This window comes from Calliphora vicina, chromosome 1 (assembly GCF_958450345.1).
Source record: "Calliphora vicina chromosome 1, idCalVici1.1, whole genome shotgun sequence".
Classification (NCBI taxonomy): domain Eukaryota; kingdom Metazoa; phylum Arthropoda; class Insecta; order Diptera; family Calliphoridae; genus Calliphora; species Calliphora vicina.
This window is the reverse complement of record NC_088780.1, coordinates 49,591,345-49,615,066: the sequence shown is the minus strand read 5'-3', so window position 1 is coordinate 49,615,066 and position 23,722 is coordinate 49,591,345. Positions and strand designations below refer to the sequence as shown.

At 29.8% G+C, this 23,722-nt stretch overlaps 1 protein-coding gene across 1 annotated transcript; it reads left to right on the top strand.

The window, feature by feature from the left end:
- Window positions 1-8,837: 8,837 nt before the first annotated feature.
- LOC135949024 (ras-like protein family member 10B) lies at window positions 8,838-23,116 on the top strand. Its single transcript, XM_065498481.1, is given in 6 exon segments — window positions 8,838-9,165; window positions 16,126-16,248; window positions 18,388-18,501; window positions 18,899-19,012; window positions 22,745-22,812; window positions 22,964-23,116. Coding segments are annotated over 6 exon segments (795 nt in total). The 5' UTR covers window positions 8,838-8,910; the 3' UTR covers window positions 23,085-23,116.
- Window positions 23,117-23,722: the final 606 nt, after the last annotated feature.

Genomic DNA, 23,722 nt, shown 5'->3' with positions numbered 1-23,722 from the left:
TAAAGATGTGAAACAAACAAGGAAGGAAAATAAATATGCTGCGTTATTAAATTAGAATCACAAGCAACATAAAATATTGTTAAGACTGACTACAAGCTGGAACAGAAATAAATACAATATTTAGGATATTAAACTTTCTCCTCGAATATCCTTCTTGGGAAAGTAGCAACATATTTAAGGAAAGTGATATAACTCGTATAAAAACTTAAATATAGGAGTATACGGATAAATGATAATACTATAGTAACAGTTGTGTACTTTATTATAAATGAATGTCGGAACTGTTGCCAAGACGGAGGATATCATAATGTAGAGTGTAAACAAATTTTACTTGTACTGTTTACACATCATACTTCCTTAGCTAAATATGTATGTATTTATATGCAAAAGTATTATGAAGTCACAGAAATAAATTCAGGACTCAGCAGAGCTGGAATAATAATCTTTTTTTAAGCTTTTTTGATGTGTTGGCAACTGCGAATGTAAACGAACAGCTTTTTAATATGGCTTCCTTTTGATTATTAAAAAAAAAAATCTGGCTGGCAGACATTTTAACAATACATGACTTGAGCTACATAAATTATGATTTATTCTATTTTTAAGATACCTTTTTTTAACAAGTGTGGAGGTGGAGTAAAATAAATATGATTCATCATTATCATTTACTACTTTCAGAAACTCAAATTATAAAGGGTCCCAACACGGGTCAATGACTCATCTGATTTTATCGTTTTCGTCTCAGCAGTTATAACAGACATATTCCAGTTATAACAGACATCATCACCATAATATCTTAATAGAGATAATACGAGAAACTTCGACATATTATACTATTAAATCTAAAGTATTACTTCAATTCTATTTGTAATCGTTCTTTAAAAGTTTGGGAGAAGAAATATTACATAAAAATTTCATATATCTGGAACATTCCATAATTTCAGCAGAACATTTTCCATTGTATTAACTATAGACAAATTAACAATTAACAGGCATTCAGTCAAGGTCTACTGTGTCCCTATATATAATTCAAATGTTAATAATATTATTCAATATGTAGCGGATTAGTGGATTTCAATTCAAATCTTTTTAAATATTTTTTTTACTATTGAGGTGAGACTGTCGTTGAAGAGTGCAAAAACAATTTCTGAAACATTAAAAGGTCTATGAGTATCTTCGATAATGTCGTGTTTTCTACTAAATCCAAGTTGATGATTTGGGATACATCTATTCAACTTTTCAGTAGTGGCTTCTCAGATATCATTGATATATTCGACTACACAGTGCAACAAACACACAGTCATGACAACATAGGTTCTACACTACTATTAAAGGGTAGTAAAACCCTTTACTTAGTTTGGCGATTTTGGTCACCAATTTTTTTATGGGGCTCCAAAATTTCTAAAAATTACCTCAAAAAAAGGTGTCATTAGTTTTTGCCCAACAGCTAATTCAGACTTGGTGATACTGCTTAACTATATATGGCAATAATATAGCTAAGAGTCCACCAAACAAATTTTGTTTACAAAACATAGCTGTTTCGTGTTTTTTTTTAAATATAGGAAGAGCTTTTTTCACTTTTTTTAAAATAACTTACAGGAAAAATTGGAACATTACAATTGTCGCCCTTCTTTGTTTTCAAATACCGAAATTCCTAAACCGAAACCCCAGTTTTATAAAAACACGGTTTTTAGTTAACCGACAGACCGTATTTTTTTAAAGTCAGATGTTTTAATATCTTTTAAAACATATGAAATGCTATTGGTCCAGAACACTTAATATATTGAGACCCGGTAGGATGCGATCTAAAACTCCTCTAACTTCAGGCAGTAGTTTATTGCTTTCCAGCAAATGCAAATTACAGCCAAAATGTTTATCATTCTTTAGAACAGATGAACTTGAATAACTAGTTTCATCTTTTACTTTATTAACAAATACCCAGAAGATTGTTTCTCCCACAACGACTAACAAGAACTTTACTCTAAGAGCCTATTCTCTATTTAACAATTCTTCACACAAAGTAATTCAAATTAGTTAACACTTACCATTCAAACGATTTAAATCGGTGGATATCTAATAAGATATCTATTAGAGTAATATTCGTTCGAATATTCAAACAAAATCTTACGTATAATTATTCGTATAACACAGGTCAACAGCAAAAAAGTTTTCACTAACCACTATATAGATGTGATGCATCATAGTTACCTAAGTACAAAAATGGGAAAATTTTTTAATTCTATGGTAGCTTTTTTTAATTTTTTTTTTCCTAAAATTGTGAATTTTTTTTAGATGTTTCTCCACATAATGTAGGTTAGTCCGTTAATATTAAAAGAAACTTAGAAAAGATTAAATTTACATAACCTTTAATCCGTTTATATATTGGGTTTTAATCGGCTCAGTGATTTCGGAGTTAAAATAACAAATTGAAGCAAAAAATTTATATTTTACGTGAGAATAGCAAATTTTTGTGTTTTAAAAAACACATGAAAAATCGAAAACGCCGCAAAGTTGCATATAATAGCAACAAAATGAGATATCGGAGGTAAAAATCTATTGATTCTTTTCGAATTTATTCACAATTAAGTGAATTCGGTAATTTTCACAAAATTTAACTTTTTGTGTGATATACATAAAATGGAGTAGTTAATGTTCTTCTTTCGATTGATTGAATTTTGAAAACATTTTTCCCATGCTATGTACAAATTTTTACATGTATATTGCTTTTCAATCGGCTCAGTAGTTTCGGAGTTAAATTAACAAATTGAAGCAAAAAATATATTTTTTACGTGAAAATATCAAATATTTTTGTTTGAAAAAAAAAATCATGAAAAATCGATAACGGAAGAACGTATTCAGGTTTATTGCTTTATCGCAAAGCCACATGTAATAGAAACAAAATGAGATATCGGCCATAAAAATCGATGGATTATTTTCGAATTTATTCACAATTAAGTGAATTCACTCATTTTCGGAAAATTGCATGTGCTTACAAGAGTGTACTTTGAGTGTAAATTTTACATGTTTTTTCTTATTGTAACAAAATTTTTTTTTTTTAAATTTTGTTTTTGCTCAAAAGAAAGCTTAGGTCTATTCCTTTAACAGCTTTTTGGTCTCGTAGTGGGATTTCATCCCGATCGGAAAACATCGATTTTAAAAGTTGGTTCACTTGACGTGAAATCCCCCATATACATAAATCACACGACCTAATTTCATGACGATCAGTCCACAATTGGTCATAGCTCCCATATAAGGCTCACTTCCTTAGTCTGCATTTACACACAGCAAGTTTACTTGAAGCAAGTCTCTTCGATTCCCTTTTAAATTTGCTCGTCTGTTTACACAACTTTGTATGTCAAAATCTAATAGACGCCATAGTGAAAATAAAAAAACAAAATAGAATTGGAGAGACTTGCCAGTACAAGCAAGTGTGTACCCCTCTTCTATCTTCTTGCCTCTCTCTCCTATAAACTCAGACTTGCGGCAAGAAAACTTGCCCTGTGTAAAAGCAGACTAATATCACTTTAACGATAGCAAATCTTTTAAAAATTTTGCAATCCAAATATAATTTAATAGAAATAAGTTTCATATAGAAATTCGGCCTAACCTCAAGAAGATCGGTCCTTAATTGTTTCTAGCTCCCATATAAGACCAACTTCCGAAAATCACTCACGAAAATAAAAAATTAATGTTTTTGCTCATTTACTCAGTATATAATCGGGCTCGACCGACCTTAATTTCTTACGTTATATGAATACAAAAGTTCGACATAAATGAACCGTCACAAAAATAGGAAATATAGTGGAAGAAAAGACTCTACTTCATTGCTTGCTAGCAGCGATCTACCATGGTAATTAATTAGGTGATATCTGGAAAGTTCCGAATAATTTTAAGGTGTTTTTTAAGGCCTCTCCTTTTTATTAATTGGCGTTACAATAGCATCATTTTAAAAAAAATAAATTTTGATATCCGATAAAACTCTTTTAAGCGCACGAGATCTAAAAATAAAAAAGGATCAGTTACTAAAACTTCAAGCAGCAGTTTATAGCTTTCTGACTAGCGCAAATTACTTGCAAGTAATTCAGCAAAAATGTTTATCATATTTATCGTAATACATGCATCACAATTATAACAAATATCCAGAAGATTTTTCTACCCCAAAAACTAACAAGAGGATAAATCCTATTTAACAGTTCTTCTCAGAATAATCTGGATTTTTTTAGTAACGAATCAGTATCAGCGTATTTATTGCATTGTCAGAATATGTATGCTGATGTATGCCAGCCAGCCAGACAGAATGACGGAAATCGATAAATCGACTCAAAAAATGATTCTCATTTACTAGTCTTTTAGATAATCTAGTTATTGTGAAAGTGTTGTTAATGGAATGAGAAAATCAATATACCACCATCTTTTTGCTGATGGATATAAAAGGAATCCATTTACTTTTCCCAAAAATTACAAACTTCAGCAATTTTCTGCAATTGATTTCTCATCAAATTCTAATTTTATATTGAATCCTTATTAAGAAATAAATGAAATGTTTATTCTTTATTTGTTTTATTATGGAAATCGTACAACATTTCCACTTCAACGACAACTAGATAAACAAATATTTAAAACAATTTAATTCAATTCAAATTTTGTTTGTTTGTCAGATTCTCAGAATGAATGTGTATTTGAATGAATATTAATTCCTTTAAATGAAATGTGGTCGGTCCATGATGGTTTTATCAGTCATCAGCTAATGCTGTTTAAATTTTGTATAAATCTGTAACAGTGTTTATGGTTGTGAGTTAATGAACAGTGGTAGCGATTAGGAAAATAAATGGTAGTAAGTAGACATAGGTTTTGCGAACAACTACACTGGTGCATATTCCTAAAAACGCACTTAATTTTTTTCTGTATTTTTGTTATATCTTTGTTGTTCTCATCCAAAAGCAAAATTTAACTTTTTTAATGAGAGACAACATAACGGTACTTTTTGAAATAAAACAAATTTTTGTTTCTTATTCTTGTTGTTTGCCTTAATTATGCGATCAAAGGTTCTTGGTGCTATTTGAAGTGGAAGATTCGTATAAACGCAGACGTGAAATTTGTTTTTAAAAAAGTTACCAAAAATAAAATTTAGTTTTTTTCTAATAGTAACATCTCAATTTACTGTAACTTTTCTATTTGAAACTAAAAATTTCATCACTTTTAAAGATGCCCAAGGGAACTTTTTTGTCCGATCAAGAAAAGATTCAAATTAAATTTTTTCACGACCAAGGATGTTCCAATAGAGAAATTGGATCGATCGTTCGGAAAGTGTTGTGCGAAATTTCTTGAAGAAAGGTCAAAATTATGGAGTTCGCAAACCTACAAAGGGAAATACTAAACTAACAAGAAGACAACTTAATCTAATCCCAGCAAAAAATGGTGCTTCCTCGGAAGCAGGTTTGTAAGGCAGAGAGCACTTGTATACTGCTACCACCTCGCTTTAAAGATTACATGATTTTTATATGGGATTCCACGCGTAGAGGCTCTGCATAAGGAAACCAAAATTAGCATATTTCACAGCTTTAAAATTAACCTGACTTCATTGAATTAAATATCTGCAAACAATTGTGCACATAGATTTTAAAGCTGCTGAGAAGCAATAAAATCTTACAGACCCAGTGATTGCCTAACAAGAAGCGCTGATTTTTTCTAAGTTCTTCACCACCTATACGAATAGCTTAATGTATGCCTTCCAAAATCATTTTTGTAAGGCAATAATTTTAGGATGCAATTAATGTAGCAGTAGAAGATGCAGTAATCATATTTCTTGCTTCCAAATCCAGAATATTTTTTGCTGGGATAAAACAAGAAGCAACCCGCAACTAATTTAATTCCACACAAATAAAGAATAAATTGAATCTTCGAGTGACTTCCACATTTTACGAAACGATGAAAACATAAAATGGAAAAAGCCGAAATGTAAACCAATGTTAAAAAGCACCATAAAGAAAATCGTCTAAAATTCGCATGAAAATATATGAAATCGACAGATAAGTGGAAAAAAGTAATTTTCTCTGACGAAAAACAATTTAATTTAGACGGGCCTGACTCATACTCATGCTATTGGCACGATTTGAGATCAAAAGATGTTCGGATGTCAAAACGTAATTTCGGTGGTGGCAGTATTATGGTTTGGGCAGCATTTTCTGCAGTTGGCAAGTCAAAAATATGTTTTGTTCCGACAAAAATGAATAGTGCGATTTACAACGAACTATTGGAAGATGCTCTTCTCTCACTTATGGATGTAAAAATGGATGAAAATTGCATATTCCAAGAAGATAATGCTGCAATCCATGTTTGTAAGCAATCGAAATCTTGGTTTAATGAACATAGCCTTCCTCTGTTGGACTGGCCGGCTTGTAGTCCGGACTTAAACCCGATGGAGAACTTGTGGAGATACATGGCCCGTAAAGTTTATGCAAATAATGCCCAGAATGAAAGCATAATGACTGTGACAGAGCTGAAACTAAGAATTAAACAAGTCTGAGAGGAAATTGTTTCCAATCTGTTTAAAAAATTAGTGGAATCAATGCCAGGCCGTATTTTTTAAACAATCCATAACAAATGATCATCCACACATTATTAATAATGCTACAGTGGCCCATAAATTAAAGTGCGTTTATAGGAAAATACCCTTAAAAATGGCTGTTAATCTCGAAAATTAAGTAAAAAAAAAATAAAGTACAAATGATTTTTTTTTGTAAACAATATTTTATGTGAAGTCTTATCTAATTCAATAAACAAATTTGTAGACCTCTAAATAAGTTCATGTTTAATTTTTACGATCTTTTTAAAAAAAAGTAGTGTGCGTTTATAGGAATATGCACCAGTGTACTATTGTGAATGTTACAAAATATGAAATATTAACAATAGTCCATTTTAATTGGAAATTGTTTAATAAAATTGAGAACGATTTTTTTAACTTTTAGATGGAAAGGCATCTATCCTTACCCCTTCCAGATCAAAGATAAAATCTGACTTAAAGTTCTAAAGTTATTAACAGCTTTACTTTAGATATAGAAACCAAACGAAGCCAAATTTTTAAATTCTGGAGAACTTTAGATTTTATGGTATGGCCATGGTAAACATGAATACCCAATATTAAATATCTACTTCAGAAGAGTAAAAATTCAATTTTAGCACAGTTTACTTTACTTTTTTGCACTTTTCCCCAGAAAAGATGGGAGTGTTGAAATTCATTATTCATATGCCAATGTATCTATCTGCCTGTTTGTTTGTAAATTTGTCTGTCTGTCAGTTGTGTGTGTCTATTTGAATTTTAGTATTTTTTTTTAGATTTTGATAAATTACAATTTTATTGGCATCATTTTCACAAAACAAAAAATAAACAGACTGAAAGAAGGCCACATAGAGAGAGAGACTATTTGAAAAACAAACAAATAGTCAAAAGGATACCCAACCACTTATACTTTCTGTCCGCTCTCAAATACCGAGAAATTATTGAAAAGGACACATTACGCGCAAAAGGGATGTTTGATTTTTTGTTTGTTCTTGTTTTTTATTTTATTTGTTAAACTCATAAAAACAAAGAAAAAACTGAATTTTTATGGCTGTAAACATCAAAACAAAATTCATTCATAACAAATTGTTATTGAGGCAGTTTGTTCCTTTGTATCCCGACATTACTCAACTCTGTTCCACTTTACTTTGCTCCACTTTATTTTACTTGGTTTTTTATTGTTTTTACTTGTACTACTTTTTTTGGATGGGGGGGGTATTTCGTCTACCGAAATACGGCTCCGGCAATTGCTTCTTTATTTATTTTCTTGTTGTTTTTTTGGAGGATATATGGCTGGCTGTTTGGTTTGTTTGTTTTTAATTTTATGATGATGTTTTTTTACGTTTCTGAAAATTTATTTGTTTGTTCTCCTCTTTAAAGATGATATTTTGTGGCGCAAAAAAAAATTTAACAGTTTCGAAACAAATAAAAAAGCAATAAATTGCTTACAAGGAAAATCTTTATGAAATAAATATTAAAGAATTAGAATTTCGGGTTTGTTTATCCGTTTTATGTTCATCCTTCATCATCATCATCATACTCAAGTGTAAATGTACAGATGTAAGTCCTTTTTAGTTTAAATTGTGTGTTAGGTAAAGTTTTTTGAGGAAAATCAAGCAATAAAAATTCAAAAACTAAACAAGTATTTGAACCCACAATAAAGATATGTTCAAATTGTATAAATATTTGAACACACATGACTTTTGTTCACTCCTCTTTCCTAAACATGTTTTTAATTCAAATAAAGTGAAATATCTTCTGATTATTTCTTCAAACACTTTTATAAAGTGCAGATATTTTAACACTTGAAATTAATTTCAATTAAATTTTAATTACACATTTTATTTCTTTATATTTCCAGCAATATTAAACACCACAAATTCATGCCCCAAGAAACATCTTTAAAAAAACATTTAATTTTGGGTCAAGATTTTATTTTCTTCATTTGTCTCATCATTTAAACGTCATACGGCACAAATCTCCCAAATCTCCTGGAAAATAAAAAGCAATATATTTTTTAATTAAAAACTGAAATCAGCATTCTTCTATCAATAACAAAAAAGTAGAATATAACAAAAACAAATCAAAACAACTTTAAGAAAAACAACAAAAACAAAAAAACTGTAGTAATTTAGTAGACTTCACAAACAATTGTTGTACTTAGAAACAAACACATTCAATCCCTTAAACATCCTCCGAAAAAATAGTTTTTAAACTCCAAACCATATACCCACAAAAAAGACAAACGCACAAATTCTCAAACCAAAACCAAACCAACAAAACCAACCTAACAACGTTTAATTAAAAATAAAAATAGAAAAGAAAATTGCAAACTGGCGTTCTTTCAAAATATAATGTGGAGCACTATTTCGCCGACAAATTCGAAAAAACTTTTAATTGGCAGCACACGCAGCGTTGACTATGTCGGTGACAATTCTACAACAAAATCTACAAAGATCTCAATCGCAATGGAAATTCATATACAAAATAAGTGCATTTCAGCATAGCGCATCACTCTGGAGGGTGGTGCAGAGCCCCCATGGCTACAGGGCCCCCTTAAAGCGGCATTTTTGGGGGCCACTGGCGTCGGTAAAACAAGTATATTACAGGTGAGTTTAAATACTTTTGTTTTGTTTTGCTCTTTGTTTAATACCTACATACGTATGTATTTATATTAATCTAGTATCAACCGCAGCATGCTGTCATTTTTTATATTTGTTAGTTTTAGTTTTATCCCTCTATATGTATAAGGATACTGAACTAACTTTGTTATATACAATATCCTTATTATCCTTTTTGTTTCTTTATAAACATATGGCTAGCATATAATTTTTATTAGGTTGTACGTCATTGCTCCATTTTAACCAAAGTACTGGAGCAGCAACCAACACCATTGGTATTTTACTTGAACCTACACTATGGGTATAACCGATACTCATGCAGTATATTGAGTTGGAACTAGGAAAATAGGTTATGATGGGAGAGGTAATAAAAATAAAGGTGTTTGTACACATTCGCTTTGAACTTTAGTTTATACAACTCCATTGCAATGCTACAGTGAACAGTGGACAATTTTGTTAATTTTTGGATAAAAAATCTGTAACATTTTAATGGATGAGGATTTTTGTAAGATTTTTTCTGTTAAAGAGGTTGGACTATAGGCTTTAACTCTTTCAGCCACGCTTTTTTGTGTATAAGTTTAAAATCAAAACAATTGCATTTTTACTTCAATCAAGGTTAGTTTATTATAAAAAGTAAGAAAAAAATAATCAGAACATAAAAAAATTACCCCATTCCAACGGTTTTTGTGGAGTGAAGTGGTTAGTTTACTAGCCACCGTGGCGGTTGGCATTAAAAATAACTATGATAAACATTTTTGTTTCGTATAAATTTTTTTGAAATCGAATATTTTTGAATAAATTTTCTGACCAAATAACCGAAATATCAAAGTAACACTGAATTCGATGAACAATAAACACTATGTGCTTTTTATACCCTACACCACCATATAATGCTTTTGTGTAGATGTTTGTAACGCCCAAAAATATGAGTCTAACACCTACCTTAAAGTTTACCGATCGACTTACTTAGAATCGCTTTCAGAGTCAATTAAACCATGTCCGTCCGTCAGGCTGGCTGGCTGTCCATGTAAACCTTGTGCGCAGAGTACAGGTCGCAATTTTGAAGATATTTCGATAAAATTTGGTACATATTATTTTTTCGGCCCAAGGACGGAGCCTATTGAAACTGGCAGAAATCGGTATATTATTTCACCTAGCCCCCATACAAATGTTCTTCCGAAATTAGACTTTATCGGTCATATATGTTAAATTTATATATGTATCTCCACAAATTCCACTCCAAATAAGTTTTATATATACAAAATTCATGTCACCAAATTTTGGTTACGATCGGTCCATAATTAGTCATAGCTCCCATATAGACCCGCTTCCGAAAATCACTTTAACGTGCATAAATCGCTCAAAAATTTTGGTATACACACAAAATTCAAAATAGTTAACTTTAATATAGAAGACCTAATTTCATGGTAACCGGTCCATAATTGGTCATAGCTCCCATATAAGGCCCACTTCCGAAAATCACTCAAAAATATTATTGAAATAAAAATTTGTTTGCTCTTTTACTTAGTGTAGGGTATTATATGGTCGGGCTTGACCGACCATACTTTCTTACTTGTTTTGTGAGCAACATGTGAAAATTTAAAAATTTTTAATTATTTTGTTTATTCCCAAATTTCTATAAAATTTAAATTGTTTGTACCAAAGTATAACAAGTAGTCCAACTCTTTGACAGCAGTACCTAACTCTAAACATGTGTTAGTGAAAAAGTACCTAACTCTAAACATGTGTTAGTAACAAAAATGTACATGTGTTGGGTTTTTTCAATTTTCACCAGACCTACAGAGTTCTATAAAATTGTGTAAAGTTTCAACTTGTTTCATTTTCAATACCAAAAATTTAAACTCTGTTCCATGATAAAAATATAGAAGGTAGTTTCAATCAAAATTTTTTTTTTCAAATAAGGTTTTTTGAAGTTTCCTTATTTTGTGAGCATTATAAAAAGCGTTGCCACATTCCTAAAAATGATTTTTATTTTAGAGAAATTTTTTACAAAAAATGTGTAATTTATAATTTAGTATTTAAATAAAAATGTATTAAGTATGTTGTGTTGGAATATAATGTATTAACTGATATATATGGCTTTTAAGGAAATGGTCCGAGCACACCATTGGCTCTTTTGGCAAATCTTCTTCGCAAGTTTTACATACATCCAGCCACTGTTGTCGTTTGTTAGGTAATGTAGGGACTTTAACAAAATTTACATTTGAATTTTTGCAAAAATATTTGGTATTTTCGCAGTTGGGGAAAATGCAACTCATGTTTGTTAAATCTAAAATAATGTTCACAAATTAGCTTTGAAATATTTGAAAATGAAAATCTTACCTTTGATCCCAATTTGATAGTAAATATTTTTTATATTTTTTTTAATATTTTTCAAATTAATGAAAATTATGTATTAATTTTTTCACAAACTTCAAAGAATATATGGGGAAATTTTTAATTAATATGGTATTACTATTTTAACGAAAACGTCATAATCCTTAAGCATGTCAGACGTAGAATTTTAAAAAATAAAGAGAGAATGAAACTACCTTCTATTTTTCTACTATGCTCTGTTCTATAATTGAAATTCTACCACAAATAAAATTAAGTGTCAAAAATTAAAAAAAAAAATATTTTTTTTATAAACACTTTTTGGAAATAAATGTGTGCTGCAAATGTTTAAAAAATTAACAAAATATTGTGTAAAAGTGTAATAACGTGGTTCGTCCTTTATTTAGCCGGAAAATAGTTAAAATTTCAAGTATTTTGATGTGTTTAATTCTCTCACAATGGTGTTGAATTCACACGCTACACGTATATGTGAGAGAGTAATTTTAAAAAATTGTGAGTTGAACTACTTGGTATACTTTGTACCATAGAATAATATATCCATAGAAGCGTTACTGAGAGGGAAAAAACCTAAGTCTGTTGTCAAAAACCTAAGTCGTTAGAATGTATTAGTACATAGTTTTGAGGTTGTATTGGTGCCTTTTTAATTTTCACCAGACACACAGAGTTCTATAAAAATGCTTAAATTTTAATTTATTTAAATTTTCTTGTATTTTCAATACCAAACATTGAAACTCTGTTCTATAAATTAAATTCTACCACAAATAAAATTAAGTGTCAAAAATCTATTAAAAATTATTTTTTTCATTTGAGCAAAATTAACGTGTTTCGGAAATAAAAGTGTGCTTTAAATTGTTAAAAAATCATCAAATAGTGTATAGAAGTTTAATAAAGTGGTTCGGTCTGAATTTAGTCGGAAAATCAAAGGTAAAATTTCAAGTATTTTGATGTGTTAATTTCTCTCACAAGTATGTTGAATTCACATATCACAAGTACGTGTGAAGAGAGTAATTATTGTTACTCTCAGTTGCGCCTCTAGTTGTACCCTATGGTTTGTACAATTTAAATTTGTGTGAAAACTAGCAGTATTTGCAACCTCTAAGGATATTTATATTTAAGGAAAATAATTACAATAATAGTGGCTTAAATTTGTGTATGTACTTGAGAAATATTTGAATAATGATTAAAATTAGGAGTATGACAAGACCGGTCAAATGCCACTATTGCTTCTTTATTTCAAAAACGTTTGTATTAATTGATATAAATTTTATTATTTAAAAAAACCAATTATTAGAGATATCATAACTATACTTTTAAGCAGTCTATTTGTTGATATTTTGGTAATTGTTAGCGAACAAAACTGAATGTATAAAACTTCATCATGATGAACAGTAATTCCAAGATTTGTTTCAGTGTGAAATATATTTTCAGTTTGTACCAAATAAGTCATTGGTGTACCATTGCACAGTGGTATGAGAATAAAAAAAGAGGGAAATAAATCTGTAACTTCTAAACCCATATTCTTTTTAAGTTATCAATAGTTGTACAAATGTTGTTGATAATTTCTATATAAATATTTTGTACAACACCTACAACATTTTTACATATGAGGGGCTTAGAGCACAAGGGGTTCAAGTGACTTATGTTTAATAATGAGAAAAAAGAGGTTAAAGTTAATTTACAACAAAAAATGGTAGATGCTATCTGGAATATTACTTTTTAATTAATAGAGATCCTGAGATATATTTTAATCTAACACGATAAAAAAATACCATATTTTACGTATACAAATACCCAAAAATTACCTTTGAAGTAAGGAAAGTCGCATTTATACCCCTTGCGCTTTAAATTTTTTTTAAATTTCTGAATTACCTAATAAGAAAACTACATGGACTCAATTTGTTTATTAACATTTCATTAAGAAAAGCTTTTATGGTTCTTTGTTAATTTGTTTAATTAATAATCAGATTCCACGACATCATTAGGGTCATCTTCATCCTCACTTTGACTTTCGATTCTTTTCGGAATTTCTTCAATTCTATCTTGAGGAAGTGCTTTAAACCATTCATAGTAAATTGGTGGTATATAGCAAAGAAGATCCTGTAGGTTCTTGAATTTCTGGAAAATTATTTATTTGACGCTGTTTTTTGGAGGAAGTTGTGGTAGTAACTACACGACTCGGCCAACATTTCGAGCTTTCATATTTTCTTTGGTGAAGTTTTATTGCACATTCATAAGATCATCTTTGTATGAGATGATCAGATTCAGAAAATTCGTTATTTTTAATGATTTTACGTACCAAAAATAATAAAAAATCAACAATTATTAATATACTCGATTCCATTATTTTATGTTACTTTTTTCTTTTTTTTTAAATAATCCACAAAGGCATTTGAAACAGGTGTTTTGATAACAAGTGATGGAATTAATCGCTAAATTTTAGCTGATCACTCATCTGAATTTACTAAATCAGTCCATGTGAAAAATTAATTTTAATATTTGCTTAGAGCACAAGGGGTTTAAGTGCTCATGTACCCCTTGTGCTCCAAAAGAAAAAGGTATTTTAATGACAAGTGCTAGAATTGGTCGCCATATCTCCCTAATGGATGAGAATCCCACATTCAACTCTTGTGCTATGAACTTCACCTACTAACCCCATATGTTAACTCAATTTAAAAAAAAATGCCACTTGAATCCCTTGTGCTTTAAGCCCCTCATATGTTTTTCGAATGTTGTATGAAAATTTAAGTGTTACCAAAAGTTCATATTTATACATAAACAAAAAAAATTTTTAATTTTAGTGTAAAATAACAACCAAACGGTAACACTGAAATCAGTTGATTTATTTAATTTATGAAAAACGATAATTTGTTTTAAATATATGTCAATTGTTTTAATTTTTACACAATTTAGACATTAGTTTGCTATTGTTCGCTGCACTGTTAATTTTACATATTAATAGACTATGGAATGTTTTGATCTGTTTCTTTTTGCATTTTCAAGGCTTGACAAGGTAAACATACGACTTTGCTAAATCTGTGTTCACAACCACAATAGTTGTATCATACAACGTACAACATACAACTACGTTGTGAATTGGACAAATATTTTTCGGCATTGAATTAATATTGAATTATAATAGAACAATATTGTCGCCTTATTGAAAAAATGTGGAAAGTTATTGAAATTATATTTTTTATTTTAGAAATAAAATTTAAACACTATTAAATTAAGAATGAAACAATTTAATATTAAGGTTATTTAGCTTTGATTTAATATTGAAACATTATGTAATTTAAAATTCACACTATTGATAAAATTTTTTAAATTGATGCGCGTATTTATTTAAAGGCCTAAGGTGGATGTTCTGACAGTTGGTTTCTTCAACAATTATGAATTCAACCCGATTACAGTTCTGGAAGCGCTGCTTAGTAGTATAAACGTCTAAAAGCGCTCTTTCCTTAGAAGTTTCTGCCAAGAGTTGGCAAATCCTAAATAGCATTGAGAATAGAATAAAATTTAAAAAAAAAAAAAATTTGGTTTTTATTACTTTATGGAAATAGCTTGTTGCGGAATTTTGCAACTCCCAATGCATTTCCTAAAATGCTTTCTGTGTACAATAAACCATCCACTGACTTAAATTTCATCGATATTCTTTTAAAACGTCCACAACAAATAAAATTTTACAACTTAATAAAGGGGGAATCAGCTGATAGGGTTGATGTAAAGTGTTGGCATATAGATTTTTTAATGTTTGTTAATAATTTTATATTTTGCTATTTAAATTTCAACTTAATTATGAAATTATTGATATAAAAATCTTAAAATAATATGTTTCAACTTTAAAACAATGTTGATTCAATGTATCGCACGAAATAAATAAAAACTACATTAATTCAAAGTTGAAAATTATTAATGTATTTTATTATAAGTCTTCTATTATATTGAAAATGATTGAATTAATATGACGCGTTCTTATTTTTAAGTTGCAGTTTTTCCCTGAGTGTGGTATTGAATGCGTTTATCAGAAAAGCCATTGATAGATATTAATCGGCAATTTTTTGTTAAGAAAAACGATAATCACCTAATGAGAAAATGGCCCTAAGTCTGTTATAAACTTTTTGACTGCGTATTCACCACATGTGTAACAAAACACATTTCGGTCATTGCTACAACTTTTATGATATGAAGACATAATGTTGAAATCAAGATATTTATAAAAATGTATATATAAGATTACGAAAAGGGCACACGATTTTACTTATAACAGCCAATATTGAAAAATGAAAGTAAATCCATAGTTACACATAGGATAAAATTTAAAAACACTATTGGTGTTATCAATGCACTCCTAATACCGAGGTATATAATATATATATATATATAATACCACTATATAATTGTATATAATATAATTGTTCGCTTTTCATTATATTTTTTTTTTTCTAAATTATTACAAGTCACATTACATTTTAAATAGAAATTTAATATTTGTGAATACATATTTTTTCATTGTTGACTTTATGTAAATACAAATATGTATGTAATTTGTGTTCGCTTTTCATTTTCCATTTTCTATTTATTTGTTATTTGCAGCAATTTTTCTACCATGATTTCCCCAAGACACATCAAACAACAACCAGAAGAAAAGTATACAAGAGCTGCCTGGTATGTGATACATGTATACGAGAGCTGATGGTAATCGATGTTCCACCCCAGGTAAATAAATTACTTGGTTTTATCGTAAAATGTCACCGATACACAACAGACTAGTAAATAAATAGTAGTTGTTCTACACTCACAGAAATTATGTTAATAAATGGAATAATATATATTTTTAAAAATAAAGATTAAATTAAAGTCTTTATTTCAATTTGATGCTATTAATGGAATATTATAATTAATTTAATATTTATTGACAACATTAAATTATGCAAAGTTTTAAAATGAATAAATATCAATTCGTTTGCTTAAAGATGAATAAATTTAGAGAAAATTGTTTTTCCGTTCTAATGTATTTAACAAATATTAAAATTTCTTAAGTGTAAACATTTAGCAAATGAATACATACATTGTTTTAAAACTTTAAACATTTTCCACCAGCTATTAGGGGTTTCACAGTTTGCATGGGTCGCGGTTGCTTAAAAGTTTATTTTAATAAAACTTTAACAAATAATTAGCATATTTTAGGAGCTTATAATGCTGCCTGAAAGCAAGCAAAGTATTTCCTAAGTTATTATATCCTTCGCCATGAGTGGCAAGGGTATATATAAGTTTGTCATTCCGTTTGTAATTTCTACATTTTTCATTTGCGACCCCACAAAGTATATATATTCTGGATCGTTATAGATAGCGAAGTAGATATATCCATGTCCGTCTGTCCGTCTGTATGTTGAAATCAACTTTCCGAAGCCACCAAATAACTTACATACATGATTCATACATCAATATATCGGGAATTCTTCCGGCTCGGTTGCTGAGATATTAGAAAAAAACCGGGAAAACCTCGATTTTTGACCTATTTATGCCCTACACCACCATAGTGGGGAGGGTATTATGCGTTTGTGCAGATGTTTGTAACGCCCAAAACTATTAGTCTAACACCCATCTTAGAGTATACCGATCGACTAAGAATCACTTTCTGAGTTGATTAAACGATGTTCGTCCGTCCGTCCATCTGGTTGGCTGGCTGGCTGTCCATGTAAACCTTGTGCGCAGAGTACAGGTCGCAATTTTGAAGATATTTCGATCAAATTTGGTACATATTATTTTCGGCCCAAGAACCAAGCCTATTGAAAATGGCTGAAATCGGTCTTTTATTTCACCTAGCCCCCAAACAAATGTCCTTCCGAAATTGGACTTTATCGGTCATAAATGTTTAATTTATAAATGTATCTCCACAAATTGCGCTCCAAATAGGTTTTATATATACAAAATTCATGTCACCAAATTTTGTTACGATCGGTCCATAATTAGTCATAGCTCCCATATAGACCCGCTTCCGAAAATCACTTAAATGTTGGTATACTCACAAAATTCAACATAGTAAACTTTCATATAGACATAAATCACACGACCTAATTTCATGGTGATCGCTCCATAATTGGTCATAGCCCCCATATAAGGCCCACTTCCGAAAATCACTAAAAATATAAATTATTGAAATTTTAAAAGAAAAATTGTTTGCTCTTTTACTTAGTGTAGGGTATTATATGGACGGGCTTGACCGACCATACTTTCTTACTTGTTTGGATCTATATCTGGATAGCTAAGTCATTAATATAGACAATATGGATATCTAATGATAGATATTTCAAAGTCCATTGCAACGATGTATATAAGGCTATAGAAAGTTGGACCTACAATGGGTCAAAATCAAGAAAAATATTTTTAACCCGAATTTTTTTTTCATCAACAAATTTTTTTTGAACTAATTTTTTTTCTTTTTTAAATTAAAATAATTTAAGAAATTTTTAAAAAAAATTGTAAAAAACGTTTTAAAAAAAATTTTGGAAAAAAAAAATTTTAAATAAAAATAATTTTAAGAATAATTTGGTAAGGGTATATAAGATTCGGCGCAGCCGAATATAGCTCTCTTACTTGTTTTTAATAAATACTGTGAAGTCCATTAATATAAATGGGATTTCATCCTCATTCTGCTTCCCCTTTTCATACGCAATCATTTGCATTTTCATTAGAATTGAAATAGCACCAACTAGAGTAGAAAATATTATTAAGAAAAAATAAAATGTGTACTATGTACTGTTATTTAGTATGCTGTACATAAAATGTTTGGTCAATTAAAACTTTTCTAATTTTCTTTAAATTATACCCAACAATAATATCAACATTCAACAGAAACGATTTCCAGCTGATAATTTTGCTGAATGGAACAACGGCCATCCACTGGGGTTGAGAACAGTTCATGCGTATGTTTTAGTGTTTGATATGGGAAATTTGGAAACATTTCGGGTAAGTTTTCTTTATTCATTATTATTATTATTTTGTTTTTTTTTTGTTGTTTTATTTTCATTATTATAAAAATGAATATAAAAATACAAAAGCAAAAAATAACTGGCCGGAAAAAGTTATTTTGAATATCTTTTAAAAGTACTGCTGCTACTACCTGTTAGTTATTTGGCAATTATTTATTGACAAATTTATTAGCCTTCTCTAATGACACAACTTTTATTTTATGCGCTCAAAGTAAAACAGAAAAAGAAAAAAAAACATGGAAAACTTTTTAAATTGCCAGTACTTATTTTCATGCTATTAACACTTTATAAACTTTTAAATGTTTTTTTTCTTCACATTTTATTATATGTATTAATTTCATTTTATTTTGTGTTTTTTTTTCTTTTCATTGCAGTATTGCAGATCTATGAGAGATCAAATTTTGGATAGTTTTAGTCATCGTGATTTTAGTATAATTGTAGTTGGCAATAAATATGATACAATAACTGAAACACAAGCAAATTCACAGGTAAATAGAAATATATTCAAATAAATATTTTATTAAACCATCCCACTTTACTTTGTCCAGTAAACCTAATGCTTCATACACTAAAAGTAACCATACATCTTTTTTCATATTGCTTGGACCAGCACTCTGGGAATGACTGAAAATAGGTTATATGAGGGAGGATTTTTTATGGATATTAGATTTGAATTTTTCTATATTGTAAGTTACAGAAAATATGGATGTAGCCGTACATTCCGTAAGTGGAAAAAATAATAAATCATTTTCCATGCAGTATGTAGTGCTCGTGTATTTAGGTATTAAGAGAAAGTTACTTAATTTCTGCTGAACACATGCCATTGTAGTATCGAAAATAACCTTGAACTCGTCTGATGAGATCCCATCTATAACAACTCGTATAGTGTGATATATGTGGAAGCTCCATATAAAGCGTGAGAAGTTTTTACCGACACCAAATGCAATGAGTTTCGATAAAAGTGTATCATGCCTTGGAAATATCTAGAGCCACTGCCTTACTATCGCCAAAACGGTGAATGAAACAAAATCATTTTTTCGATAAATAAGCTAGCAAGTCTCTTTTTGGATCATAGATGTGCAACAAGATGGTAATTTACCACACTTTCCATAAGTGCAGAGCCAATTTCTATTGGGCGATAATTTAAAACAAAAATATATTTGGCAAAGTTACTGCTACTCTCTCGTGCTTGGCAGTGGTTGATAGTTTTTCGGTAAGTTCAGGTAAATTGTTAGCTTTACCAATTGTACAAAATCATCCACTTCATACTTAGCAGGGTGTGAAGTTAGAAACAGTTCTAGGGTGTTGTATTGATGACTTTTAACGCATGAAATAGGCATTGGTTCACAGTCATGATTCCCAACGAGATGTTGAAGCAATTAAATATCGAAAACATTAGGGGTCCCAGAAACAAGGAAATATAGGAAGCCATTTATATATCTCTGATTTCAATTACCACCTAATACATATCTGAATGTAGTGGTTGGAAAAATGTAGTGTTATTATTATACCGGAAACACAAGTCAGTTTTTTTTTTTCTTACGAAACTTTACAGTTGATTTGTTTTTGCTCAGTTTCATATCGCTAATAGGGTACAGCGCGTGACACCTCAGAGTCGGTCACCTCGGGTCAAAATTTTTTTTTAAAAATCGGCAAACATCCATTTATGACCCAAATTTATAAATATAAATAGTCCTTGAGAAGATCTACTTACATGTGTAGGTTATCTTCATTAGTTGAAGAGATATTTAGGTTTTTAGATTTATTTTTTTTATAATTTTCCTCGACAATGCAGTGTCAAAATTTATTTTTAAAATATCAGCTATATTGGTGATAAAATGCAGTTATCTCGTCCCTATAAATAGGTACATGCATCCAAAATTGGAACATGTAAAAAGGGCCATATTTTTTACGTTTTTTCCCAAAAAAAGCCCATATATTTTTTTCTTTTATAGAAAAAAATTTCTTCGCGACACATATACAATTTGTATATAATCCGGAAAGAGATCATAGCGTGTAAAGTAAAAATTGGCTCACTTAAGCGAACATAACACCTCCCCCACACTTATCCAAAATTGGACAATTTAAAAAAAAAAAACAAGTAAGAAAGTATTGTCGGTCAAGCCCAACCACATAATACCCTAAACTGATTAAATGAGCAAAAACAATTTTCCTTTAAAATATCAATACTTTGTATTCGTGAGTGATTTTCGGAATTGGGTCTTATATGGGAGCTATGACCAATTATGGACCGATCACAATGAAATTAAGTCGTATGATTTATGTCTACATGAAATTATATACCAACATTTTTAAGAGATTTATACACGTTAAAGTGATTTTTGGAAGCGGGTCTATATGGGAGCTATGAGTAATTATGGACCGATCTTAACAAAATTGTTGGTGACATGAATTTTTTATATAAAAAACTTATTTGTAGCGAAATTTGTGGTGATACATATATAAATTAAACATTTACGACCGATAAAGACCAATTTCGGGAGGACATTGCATGGGTGCTAGGTGAAATAATGGACCGAGTTCAGCCAGTTTCAATATGCTTGGTCCTTGAGGCAAAAAAAATATATGCACCAAATTTTATCGAAATAACTTCAAAATTGTGACCTGTACTCTTTACAGGGACAGTCAGCCATACGGACCGACTGACGGACGAACATCGTTTAATCGACCCGGAAAGTGACTCTGAGTCGATCGGTATACTTTAAGGTAGATGTTTGACTAATATTTTTGGGCGTTACAAACAGCTAACCACTATGGTGGTGTAGGGTATAATTAGGTTTGAGTAAAAAAAGAGGCAAAGCTCCATATTTGCATAACCCTACATGTTTCTTAAATACTAACAAAGTTTTTTTTACTATCATACGGTAAATAAGAGTTTCGTGTTCGGTTTTAATCGGTTTTTCAAGGCCTAAAACCGAAATCGAAACCAACAATTATTCTTCGGTTTTTACTTTTAAACTACAAATTCAAAATTAAGAAATCGTAAAACCTGACGGTGGGTCTTTGATGGTGTGGGAGTGGTGTGGGCTGTATATCAGCTGCAGGATCTGGCAATCTTGTATTCATTGCAATTACTTACAAATTTTAAGGGACAATCTGAAAGAAAGTGCTGAAAAATTAGGTCCTGTCGTTCAGAAAGACAATGTCCCAAAGCACACCACAATAATTGTTAAGGAGTAACTATTGTATAACGAGCATAAGCAGTTATATTGACCTCCGAATTCTTCAGGCCTTAACCCAATAGAGTTTCTGTCGGAAAGTTTAGATCGGAATAATGGAAAACGAAACATTTCATCTAAGGACGAACTCCAAACCCTCTTTAACGGAAGAGAGGGGCGAAATTACTAAAAATATAACCAAATATCTTGGAAAGTCTATGAAAAGGCAACTAGAGGCCGTAATTAAGCTAAATGGGGACCAACAAAATATAAAGTTTTTATTTTCGGCTTTTGGTGCTATAAAATAGAGCCCATCAACTGTATACTAAATTTTGACTGTTGTTTTTAGGTACTTTTCTCTTTTTCTCAATAATTTTCCACGAAATCAATTTTAATTTGCAAAGATTTTTAAAATAATAAAAGATTAAACTCTAAATTTAATTTTAAGTTTAGTCAAACTTATATATTTTTTTTCTATAATTAAAATATTTAGCTTCACGGATGAAAATGCTTGCTGTATACTTTTAACTCTGACTGTATATACAATAAGTAAGACCCTAACACTTGAAACTACATTCCTACATTATCCACTGAATACTCAATATATAATAAATTATCACAAAACCGAAATCATATCTATGTTACCCTATGCTAGTATTTATATAAAACTAGATGTCCCGGCAAACGTTGTTCTGCCATAGCTCACACAAAGTTTGAAGACTCCCGCTATAATAGTACTCTAAATATGCAATAAAATATTTTTACTTCGTATTGGAAGTGCCATGTCCATTGTTCCTCTATGGTTCAATTGTGAATCTAAACCATCCAGGGACCCACTCAAACACATACAACAAATTTCATCGAAATCGGCCCAGCCGTTAAGGAGGAGTTCAGTTACTAACACACGTACAGAAGAATTATATATATAAAGATAATTTATTTTTAAGAAAAGCTGTTATAATGTTAATTATTTCATTAAACATATCTTGAATTACTCTATTAATTAGTGTTTTTTTTTTGTTGTTGTCCCTTACATTTCAGGAATTAAAAGATATTTCAACTTTAGTGCGAAAACATTGGCGCTGCGGTTATGTGGAGTGTTCAGCACAGTAAGTATTTTAAAACTTTTTAAACCAACGTGCGAAGGGATGTTAAACCAAACATCCATCCTTTTGCTAGCAGTGATTATATAACAATATTTCATTTCATTTTTTTGTTTTGTTTTTTCTTCTTTCCTTGAACTTTTTCACACCCAATTAGATACAATTATAAAATTGGTGATGTGTTTCGTGAATTAATGGGTTGTACCAGTAGTGGCGGTGTCATTGGCACTGAATTTTCACAATCAAATAGAAATAAAGGACGTTGTACAATACTTTAGCAATTTCTGCATAAGTTTTTTTAAGTGCATCAAAAATATTTTAACAAATTTTAATAATAAAATTAATAATTTAAGCAAAAAAAAAAGAAGCAAGTAATAATACTAAAAGCAAACAAACAAACATCAACAAAGTAACAGCAAATAAAGAAATTAAGTATTAAAAAGATAAAATATCCAACAACAACATTTTAGATGTCAGATATTTTATGAAAACAATTCAAGGATTAGATTTGAATTGAATTGCAGATATTAGAAAAGATAACAACAACACATATTTATAAGCCAATTTGAAACTGAAACTGAAAATATAAGTAGTTAAACAAAATTACTTATTATTATTACTTATTATATAAAATATATAATAATAATGTTAGGAAATAAACAATAATTACTTTAGATAAACTTATTTAAGAATAATAGAAATGAAACATTTATAAACTAAATTTAACAACAATAAATTAAAAAACCCACACAATTCAATGATTTTAAAAAAACATGTTTTGTAAATATTTAATTGTTTGAATAAAATATATTCATTATACAAGTACGAGTAATTATTATAACAATACAAGTATTTAATTCATTTACAAAATCTTTTTTGTTTTTTTTGTTTTCTTTCCTTTTTTTAAAATTTATGT